The sequence below is a fragment of the Vombatus ursinus genome, unplaced genomic scaffold, assembly GCF_900497805.2.
Source record: "Vombatus ursinus unplaced genomic scaffold, bare-nosed wombat genome assembly UNPS02014868.1, whole genome shotgun sequence".
Classification (NCBI taxonomy): domain Eukaryota; kingdom Metazoa; phylum Chordata; class Mammalia; order Diprotodontia; family Vombatidae; genus Vombatus; species Vombatus ursinus.
This window is the reverse complement of record NW_020954646.1, coordinates 301214-311866: the sequence shown is the minus strand read 5'-3', so window position 1 is coordinate 311866 and position 10653 is coordinate 301214. Positions and strand designations below refer to the sequence as shown.

The following is a 10653-nucleotide window of genomic DNA, read 5'->3' as shown; positions in this document are numbered from 1 at the left end:
AGCATTAAAACAATTTCAATTTATACACCAACAGTTTCTAAATGAAGGGGTAGATAAATTTGTTAAGACCCTACAAATGAAATTAACTCTGATACTTAGTGACTTCAGTGCAAACTTGGGGAAAAGTTTGGATGGGGAGAACTATATGGACAAGTATGTCTCAGGGGAAAGAAATTAGAGAGACCGAAGTGTGGTAGATTATACAGAAACCTCACACCAACATAAAATGAACATTTTCTCTAGTGGAGCTGGACCTGGGGAGTACTAAACAGTATCACAAAGAATACAACAGAATATATTTTAACAGGCAGGAAAAGATTTATTACTGATGTAAGAGTTTTCAAACCATCTGAGAGTGAAGATTGCAATTTATAATCAAACAGAATAATAATAATGAGAAAATGTATGGCACAATATTTTAAAAGATTTAAGCAAGCAAATGAAAATTTTTAAATGGGAAATGGAAACAAATATACCAGCACTGACTATAATAATGATTTCCAGAAGTTAGGTCAACATCAATTAATTGGCAAAAGGAGACCAATATCCTCAAAAGCTCCTTATTTTGCTCAAAATATTTGCTCAAAAGCAAATATTTGACATACTTGCCAAACTCTTGCCAAACTAGCAGAACAGAGGAACAGTGGTAGATAAAACTAAAGAAAGCTGGGTAATATGCCTGACTAAATAAAATCACCCCAAGGATCACTAAAAGGTGAAAACGGAAAGAGAACTACAAACAGAAGATGCAGCAAACTTTTGCCAAGAAGAGTAGAATTTCCACATCTGGACTCCAACATAACAATCTCTGAGTTACTTTTAAAGGATATAGAAATGACATTTAAGAGAACAAAGACAGGACGAGCCATTGGGGGATTGGGAAAGGCCCACTGTAAAAGGTGAGATTTGAGCTGTCTTGGAAAAGCCAGGGAAATTGAGGTGGAGGTGAGTGGGCAGAGCATTCCAGGCATGAATAAAAATGAGTGCAAAGACATGGAAATGAGAGATTATGTGTCACATATTTGAGGAATAGTTGTGCTTGAGGCCAGTATTACCGTAGAGGTGAGGAGAAGTAAAATGTCAGAAGTCTGCAGAGTTAGAAAAAGGCTGGGTTACAAAATGCTTTAAATTCCAAAAAAAAAAGGAGTTTGTATTTGATCCTGAAGGTAATAAGGAACTACTGGAGGTCATTGAGAAAGAGGATGACATGGTCAGACCTATACTTGAAAAAAATCACCTTGGCAGTTGGATGAAGGACTAATTGGAGTTGGAAGGAACTTGTGTAAGGAGAACAGTTATAAGACCCTTGGACTAGCCCAGGTGAGAGGCAATGAGGGCCTGAACTAGGGTGGTGGCTATAAAGGGAGAAATGACAAGATTTGGCCTAAGATTGCATATGTGGAGTGAGAGAGGCATTGAGGATACCACCACGTTTTTGAGTCTGGGTGATGGGAAGTTGGTAGTGTTCTTGACAATACAAGAATTACCAAAGGGAGACTTTGGAGGATAAGATCATGGGTTCAGTTTGGGACATGTTGAGTTTGAGGTGCTTATGGAATTCAGTTTGAGATGTTTAAGAGGCAGCTGTCCATATAGGACTGGAGTTTGGGGTTGGATATGTAGAACAAGAAATCATTTGCTTAGAGATGATAATTGAACCCATGAGAACTGATGAGATCACCAAGTGAGACAGTGTCAAGTGAAAAGAGGCCCCAGGACAAAACTTTGGGGGAGCCCACAGTTAGTGGATGTGACACTGTTGATTAGATCGAGCTCCAAGACATTACAGAGCTTTATAATCACTCAAAGTAGTTCGGCTTGTCCATCTACACAGGAAAGAACAAGTGGATGAAAAATGCCTTTTATCCAGATTTCAGCATGCATCTGAATAGATACCCTATAGAGCTTGTACAAAAGTATTTTTGTCTGGGACAGATCATACAGATGGACAATGAACTGGACTCAGAGTTGAAAAGGAGAGCAAACTAGATTTCTTTGGGGAAGGTACAGAGCTCTTTTATGACCCCATGAAAGCAAAGGTCTATCTTTCAAGTGTAACTATTATACCAGTGTTACCATGTGGTAGTGAGACCTGGAACATCACTGCCTCTAAAGAACTAAAGAGCATCACACAGAGGACCACAGAAAGGTACATGGTAGAAGTGCCAGTGAGGAACTCTGAAGGAGAACAAAAGTAAAGGGTGTCATCAAGGAAATATCTAATAGGTAGAGATGGGCTGGTCACATTGAAAGAGTCGGGTTTTGCATAGACAGGAAGAGTGCTCCATGGGTACCCTCTCTATATGAGTATAAGGGGAGGAAGGCTTCGCTGCTTTGGGTGGATTCACTTTTAGGAGAACATGGATGGAAGTTGTCCAGGATGGGCAAGACTGAAAGCATTGTTATCCTCACTGGAAGGAACACCTATACTGATGAGATCAAAGATCCATTTGAGCATTTAAAAATTAGCTTTTAAGTCCCGTTGAAATGTTCTAATATTCAAATGGAGAAATAAGAGCTTAAGAAATTTCAACCCCACACCCATAAATTGCTTTTAAAACAGTAATAAACACAGAAACCCCGGTATTTGGGGGAGAATTCTTTCATTAAATATTTGCTTCTCCCATTTAAAGATTCATCTTTGGGATTACGTTTATTGATGCCTCTTATTTTTATATCACAGTTATTCTATGTCAGAGCTCACTATCTCCTCCTTATGTTTTGTAAAGGTCTGACATACAAAATTGATAAGGGCCTTATAGAAAGTTATACCGGTGAGTACCCTACTTTATTAGGTATATTATCAAAAGATGTAATTAGGCATTTTTCATAAAGGGGAACCCAATGTTGACACTTGAATGAAAAGGTATACAAAATCTTTATTAATTTAAGAAATTCAAATGAATCTGCTATACTCATTAAATCAGCAAAGATATTTCAAAGTGATAAAATTCAATGCTGTCATTGCTATGGTAAAAAACAGGCATGCTGCACATGGTATGGTGAATTAAGCGACAATTTCACAAAAAAAATTCTTTGTGGCAAAACCACTGAATCTCTCCCCCTTTCTTATAATAGCATTTTTATTGATATCTATTGCTTTTAAGGAGCAGCTAGGTGGTGCAGTGGATAGAGTGCCAGGCCTGAAGTTAGGAAGACTCATCTTCCTGTGTTCAAATCCAGTCTCAGACAGGTAAAGAGCATCTGCACCAGGGTGGTGGCAGTGCCAGAGGAAGGAAGGGGGCTTATAGAAGAGATCTTATGAAGGTAGAAATGACAGGACTTGGTCACTACTTGAGTATGGGGGGTTCTAAGAATGAGGGATCAAGGATGATAGCTCAGTTTCAAGTCTAAGTGAGTAGGAGGATTGTGTCACTCTCCACAATAATAGGAAAGGTAGGAAGACTAGAGGGCTTGTGTGTGTGTGATGTGAATTCAGTTTTGTGCATATTGAATTTAAGATGTTCATGGGACATCTAGGTCAAGATGTCCAATAAGCAGCTGATGTGAGACTGTAGGTCAGAGGAGAGGTTAGGGTTGGACAAATAGATCTGGAAATCATTTGCATAGAGATTATTGAATCCATGGGAACTGATGAGATCACCAAATGAAATAGTAGAGAGAGAAGAGAAGAGGGCCCACAGCAGAGCCCTTTGGGACACCCATGCTTAGAGGATGTGACCCAGATGAAGATCCAGCAAAGGACACTGGGAAGGAGCACTCAGTAGAATTACAGTAGAATCAGAAGAGATTGGTGACTCACAAACCTAGAGAGAAGAGAGCATCATGGAGAAGGGAAAAGACTGCAAAGAGGTGAAGTGTGGGATGTTTGAGAAAAGGCCATTAAACCTGGCAATTAAGAGATCGTTGGTAATTTTGAAAAGGACAGTGCCAGTTGAATGGTGAGGTTGGAAGCCATACAGAAGCCATTCTTTAGAAAATGAAGAGAGGGAAAAGGAACAAAGTGGAGGCCCCCATTGTAGCCAGCCTTCTCTGGGAGTTCAGCCACAAATGGGCAGAGATACTGGACAATAGCTAGTGGGGATGGATGGATCATATGAGGGTTTTTTTGAGAACGGGGAGGTCATGGGTCTTTGCAGGCAGTAGGAAAGGAGCCAATAGACAAGGAGACACAGAAGATTGGTGAGAGATCGGGGGTAATGGAAGAGGCAATTTGCTGGAATGTAGAGGGGTTTGCCTTGGCAAAGAGTAGGCTTACCTCCTCATCTGAAGGAGAAGATAGAAGGGGAAGTCATCTGGGTGAGAGGAGAAAGAGGAAGACACAAGAGAGAGCTCTCAGTAAAGAGCCACATTTTTTTCAGTGAAATATGAAATAAGGTTTTTGGCTGAGAGGATGGAGGGAGCAGGGGCTAGGGGAGGTTTGAGGAGGGACAAGGAGGTTGGAAGAGCTGCTGTGTTGAGGGGGAGAGTCCGTTGATTAGGAAGGTGTGAAAGGGTTGACTTGCCACAGCGATGGCTTACGTAGGATCCTCTGGGCCAACCCTCTTACCTGTCCTTGCCTCATATTGCAGACAAGGAAGTTAAGGTCCAAGTGCATCAGTCATTTCCCTCCACTCCCCCACCATCCCGCCCCTCCCAGGCCCCAGATGACTCTTTTTCAGGGTTTTACTCAAAATGGTTCACTACATAGTAAAAATTATGGCTCAAAACTAAGAGATTCCTAAAAAAAATAAGGTAGGAAAAGACACATGGCAAGAATCAGGTGTGGCACAGGTATTTTATTCTTACACAGAAAGATTCTAAGCATTGAAAGAACCACAAGCAGGGTTAACAGAGTAATTACTGATTAATAACTGGCCGAGCAGCTCAAAACATAACAGGTTGGCAATGCTCCTAATTAGGTTATGATTTCACCTCAACTTAACATTACTCCAACCACACCTGGCATTTTTGTGGGGCTCAACCAGTCAGGCTCAGGCCACTCCTCTTGTGATTTTCCAATGCTCTCCCAGCCACCAGCTATTGCTGTTCAAGGTGACTACATCATTCTCGGGCCCCCCAGGACCTCTGGACCTTTTGGAATTCCCAAGGTTGCTGCCAGTCCTGGACACATCCACTGCGGGATACTTGTTTGTCAAAGATCGGGAAAAGGAGACAACGGAGGCAGCCAGGTTCTCATGGCTGCTTGGAAGCTGAAGGGGACACAGGCTTGGGCCCCTAGGCTCCCCAGACTCAGCTGAATACAGCACGTTTCCCAGTCAGAAAGTAAGGGAGAGAGGTAGGAGCATATTGGGTTTTTTCCCCCAGAATCATTTATTCTTCAGGTTCAGCAGTCGATTAGGCTCATCTCTCATTCCATGTGGTCAGAAGCAGTCCTGCCCCTTCCCAGATTTCCTGGGGTCTGGAACCTGGAAGGGCCACTGGATACAATGGGGAGGGGGGACTTGGGAGGGCAGGAATGACATCTACTGTGCAGGGAAAACTGGACAGCAGACTGGCAGAAAATGGGAGCAGACCAGCAGATACTGCTACCACCCTCAATGGACCAAAGATTGATCTCCACTTTAAAAACAAACTGAAGGAAAAGGATAAATCTGACTCTCAAGACGGTGAAGAAAGAGGTTCTGGGTGCAACAGGGAGGATTCTTTGTCCTCCTGCTCAATGCACCCTGTCCTAGCCTCATATTTCAGTGAAAAACTGATATCAATTCACCAAGAGCTCCCTCTTCTCCCCTCCTCCTCCTCCTCCTCCTCTCACATCACCTAGAAATGTCCCTCTCTCCTCCTTCACCCGTTTCACATGAAGAGGTAGCTCTCCTCCTTGCCAAAACTAAACCCTCCTCATGCACAAGTGACCCCATTCCTTCCATCTTCTCCAGAAGATTGTTTCCCCTCTGTCACCCCAGTTCTGTCACTTATCAACCTGTCTACTGGTTGCTTCCCACCCACCTAAAGCACACCCACATCTTCTCCACCTTCAAGCAACTTTTGCTTGATCCCTCCATTCCTGCTGTTTTTCCTTACCTCTGCATCTTGGCTTCCCTGGCTTCCTTCAAGCCTCAGCTAAAATCCCACCTTCTACAGGAAGCCTTTCCTATTGTCGTTCAATCCTTCCAGTTGGGTCTGACTCTTGGTGACCCCATTTGGGATTTTCTTGGCAAAGATACTGCCGTGGTTTGCCATTTCCTTCTCCAGCTCATTTTACACACAAGAAAACTGAGGCAAACAGGTTAAGTGACTTGCCCACGGTCACACAGCTAGTAATTGTCTGGGGCCAGATTTGAACTCAGGAAGACAAATCTTTCAGACTCCAGGCCTGGCACTCTATCCACTGAGCCCCCTAGCTGCCCTTAGCCTTTCCTGATTCCCCCTTAATGCTAATGCTTTCCCTCCATCGATTATCACCAACTATGCTATCAGCTGTATAGAGCTGCTTTATAAATAATAATAGCTAGCATTTGTGTAGTGCCAAACGGTTTACAAACATTATCTCATTTGACTCTCACAGCCAATCTGGGAAATGGGTGTTGTGATTATTCCCATTTTACAGTTCAGGAAACTGAGGTACACAGAGGTGAAGCGACTTGGCCAAAGTGACCCACACATACAAGCGGCCAAGAAGTGTCTGAGGCCGGATTTGAGCTCAGGTCTTCCTGACTCGAGTCCCAGAGCTCGGCTACTTCACAGTAGTGGAATGTACTAATATACACATGGTTGTGTGCATGTTGTCTCCCCCATTAGATTGGGAGCTCCTCGAGGGCAGGCCTGTCTTGAATTCCCAGCACTTAGCACGTTGCCTGGGACGAAGTCGGCGCTTAATAAACGCCTGCTGCCCAGATGTGACTCCAGCTGTGCCCGCAGGCTACCCCCCTCAGAATGTGGGCTGTTCCACTTGTCCATCCTTGCATCCCTGATGACCGGCACGCAGCAGGTGCCTCGCTCGGCCTTCGTTTTCGGCCGCATCTTCACTTGCCCACGGCTGGACGGAAGGGAGGCAGTTTCACAAAGCCGCCTGCCTCCCTCCCTCTTCCAGAGTCCTGATGCACAGCAATACCCCGAGTAAAGACACGAACACGGGATTATTAGCTGAATCTCGAGTCTGGCCGCCTCTGCCCACTCCGCACGTGCCAGGCGCTGTCCTAGGTGCTGAAAGGATCCCGAAGGAAGGAGGGCAAAGGCAGCCCTTGTCCTCAAGGCACACCTGCTCCAGTGGGGGAAGAGAAGACAGAAAAAGAAGGTGAAAGGCGGGAGAAGGAAGGCGCCCGAGCCGAGCCCAGCCGAGCCCAGCCGGGCTGGGGGGTACCACACAGTCCTGCGGCCGGGTGGGAAATGAGTCACCCGCACTGGCCCGCTCCTTAAATGGAGGCTCTGGGAACAGCCCTCAATGGCCACGCCCCGCCCGCGGGGGCGGGGCTGCTGAGGAGGCGGGGCTATCAAAGTTGATTTGATTTAGCGGAAGCCGTGCCCCAGAAGGAGAGGGCGGGGCCTCGGGGCTGAATTCTGATTGGACAGAGCCCCGGTCCCGCCCCCATGGGCCATTCGCTCAAGGAAGTGGGGGGGAGACTCTCAGTGACCCTCCTCGGCTGGAGTGGAAGCTCACCGAGGGTGGCTCTCCTTTCCGTCTGGCGGTGGTGGAAGCGGAGGAAACCGGCTTCCAATAAAGACACCAGTCACAGTCCAAGGAGCGAGTCCGCGCCTCGCTCCCGGGCCGCAGCCATCTCCGGAGTGAAAAGCGACGGAGTAGGGCGGACTCCACTTCCCAGCATTCCTTGCCGTGTCACATACACCTATCCCTACTGGGAGGAGGCCCAGAAGGAGCGTGCGCAGGCGCAGTGGCTATGGCCCCGCCCGTTCTGCCCTCCTACCTTGACCCGGTTTCATATATGAAACTGAGTGAGAGGGGAGGCTTGCGCACACGCGGCTCAGGGTTGCGGCCCCAGCATAGTCTATATTGGTCTCCGTTCTGGTGTCGTCATCCTGTGGCCAGGCTCCATTTCCCACGTGGGCCTCGGGTGCCATATTGCATCCTGGGTAGTGTAGTTCAGGCATTCCCTGCGCGCAGACTCAGTCGAGGGGAGGAATGCGCATGCGTCCTGGGCTCGCGCGACCTGAGCAACGTTAACCGCCCCTGGGTCCTGGGAGCGTAGGGAGGTGAGTGCGGGCGGGGCCGGGGCGTGGGAGTGAGCGTGGGCGCGGTGCCTTCTGGGAGGCGGCCGCTGGAGGGCGGGGCCTGTCCTTGTGCTGTGCTGCCTCCCCTGCTCAAGAACCTTCCCTGGCTCCCCTTGCACCGCGAGGGGGCACCACAGCGCAGAGCTTGGCGCTGCCGCGGGCGGAGCCGCCAGGCTCGGGTGGGCGTGGCGGCCGGACACGACCTCCCCTCCTGGCCCCTGGGCCACCCCTTTGACCCCAGAGTAGCCCCTCCCAGGGCTGTTGTGAGGGTCCGGCCCTCCTGGTCAGTGTCTGCCGGAGGACCCTTCCGCTTCTTCTCTGGGCCCCATCGGGCCTCAGTTTCCCCTTGACCGGATCCTCTCCGGCCACCCGGCTTGGGTCCGAGAGCCCAGCCCGGGTGGTCCTGGATCCTCTGGCCCCTCCCATCTTCCGCCACCCTGCCTTTGCCCGAGCCGTGCCCCACACCTGGACTGCCCTCCCACAGCCCTCCACTGGGCGGCCTCCAGGCCTTCCCTGGGTTTAGGTTTTGGTTTTTTTTGTGGGGGGGCTCTTTGGTGACTCCCCAGGACCACAGGGGCAGCAGGCATGGGGTGAGCGGACTTGAACCCTGGTCAGCCGCTGCAGAGCCAAAGAGCACTTATAAAGCACCTACAGTGTGCCGGGCATCGTTGGGGTTGGGGTGGCCCGGCCCCTCCTAGCCCTCAGGGAGCTGACTCCAGAAGGGAAGACCGACCCCCCCCCATCACTACTGAGCCGATCCCACCCTCCCTAATGCAAAAGAATCCCCAACGAAGAAAGCACCTACTGTGTGCTCGGCTGACTACAGAGGGGAAGACGCCCCCCCATCAGTACTGAGCCATGCCGGCCTCGGAATCCCCAATGAAGAAAGCACCTACTGTGTGCCGGGGGGAGGTCTTTGTAGGCCTGAGGGGCAGGGGCTCTCAGGAAAGGCCCTATGGAGGGCATGGTTTCCAGGCACTGGGGACCCTCTGGGCAAGTGCTGACCCTCCGTCGGGCTGGTGGGGGTGGGGGCTCCAGTTGGGAGAAGGGAGGGGGACCTCAGGGAGCAGCTCCGGAGGGCTTGTCTTCAGTGGTCAGCGTGGCCCTCAGGATTGTCCTCTGCCCCCGCAGCCCAGCCTTCTCTGGACTCTGACCTTCCCCCGCCAGCATGGAGGAGAAAGAGGGTGAAGCAAGGCCTTCCCAGCTCGGGACAGCCAGCCCCCAGGTGAGGTCAGGGCCCTCCCCTCCCCCATCCCTTGTGACAGAGGGCTGGACGGCACCAGGGGCCCCCAGTCTGCCCTCTCTGTTTGTTCTGCTGCCCCAGTGAGAGGGGGGCAGGCCACTCTGTCTGCCTCAGCTTCCTCATCTGTAAAATGAGCTGGAGAAGGAAATGGCAAACCACTCCTGTATCTCTGCCAAGAAAGCCCCAAGTGGGGTCAGGAAGCATCGCACAGGACTGAAAGGACTGAACGACAAAAAATGTTAGCAACCAATGTTTTTGTTCAACTGTGAATGAATGGAAGAATGAATGAGTGAAAGGATGGATGGAGCGAATGGACGGATGGACAGATGAGTGGAAGTGAATAGATGGAGGACGAGTGAATGGATAGGTAAGTGGGATGATAATTGTAAAGGGTTTGCTTCGGCACACAGTAGGTACTGCATAAATGCTCCCTCCCCCCTGCCGCTCCCTCTGCCCACCTTGCCCCAGGTTCCTGTAATGCCCTTTCCGCCTCCATCTCTGCCTAGTCCGATGATGCCTTCCTTCAAGCCCGGCACAGATGCATTTGAGCCGGGGAACCTGTCCCATCCCCCCATGCCGGCCCCCCGGGAGCCACAGTGGGTGCTCCCCAAATGTTAGCTCTCAGCATCACCATCCCCCACATCTCGGATGTTTCTGCATCGCCTCAGTCTGACAGCTCTTTTCTGCCCTCCCCTTCCCAGCCAGGCATGGGCACCAGAGGTTTACGGTCTCAGTTTCCCTTTTTCAACGTTCTCCATTCCCGTCGTTGGAGTCACCGTCTGTCTGGTTTCCCTGGTTCTTGATCTGAACTTCCTTTAGGCCCCTAAATGTGCATCACTGGTCTTTGCCACCCCCTTCTGGGAGCCATCCCAAAGGAAAAAAAGGAAGACCACGACAAGCCAGCAGCACCGATCGATGTGTTCCTCCCACGTGGCCTCCGCCTGCCAAGGAGGCGGGCAGGCATGTTCTCCTGTCTCTAACGCGGCCACGTTCGTTCTTTCGTATTGCGCAACATTGACTTCCGACTGTCCCGTGCTCTTGTCCTCTCGTCCGGTCACTGTTGCATTGCGGCTCCCCTGTGCTTGGCTCTGCGGGCCTCACTGTGCCTCAGTCCTTCTGGGCTTCTGTGAGGGCGCACGTTCGTGGGGGGGTTTGAGAGATTTGTTCAAAGAGATGGGGGGAGGATTTTATTCCAGGCCCAGAAGGTGTTTAGGGAGCGGTGTTCTCTGAGGGGTGTGTGTGTGTGTGTGTGTGTGTGTGTGTGTGTGTGTGTGTGTGTG

General features: G+C 49.8%; 2 protein-coding genes across 2 annotated transcripts in view; one reads left to right on the top strand and one right to left on the bottom strand.

Annotated features, from left to right (window-relative positions):
• Nucleotides 1-6290: 6290 nt before the first annotated feature.
• On the bottom strand, nucleotides 6291-7980 carry LOC114028050. Its single transcript, XM_027842236.1, has 3 exons — nucleotides 7827-7980; nucleotides 7562-7754; nucleotides 6291-7162 (listed from the first exon to the last, which is right to left on the bottom strand). Exons 1-3 carry the CDS (start codon nucleotides 7978-7980, stop codon nucleotides 6661-6663), a joined length of 849 nt encoding a protein of 282 aa, XP_027698037.1. The 3' UTR covers nucleotides 6291-6660.
• Nucleotides 7903-10653, top strand: part of LOC114028032 (gastrula zinc finger protein XlCGF26.1-like) — a 15560-nt gene continuing 12809 nt past the window's right edge. The window contains exons 1-2 of the mRNA XM_027842219.1: nucleotides 7903-8112; nucleotides 9262-9355. Coding sequence (XP_027698020.1) covers nucleotides 9299-9355 — 57 coding nt within the window. The 5' untranslated portion in view covers nucleotides 7903-8112; nucleotides 9262-9298. The remainder of the gene's footprint in view (nucleotides 8113-9261; nucleotides 9356-10653) is intronic.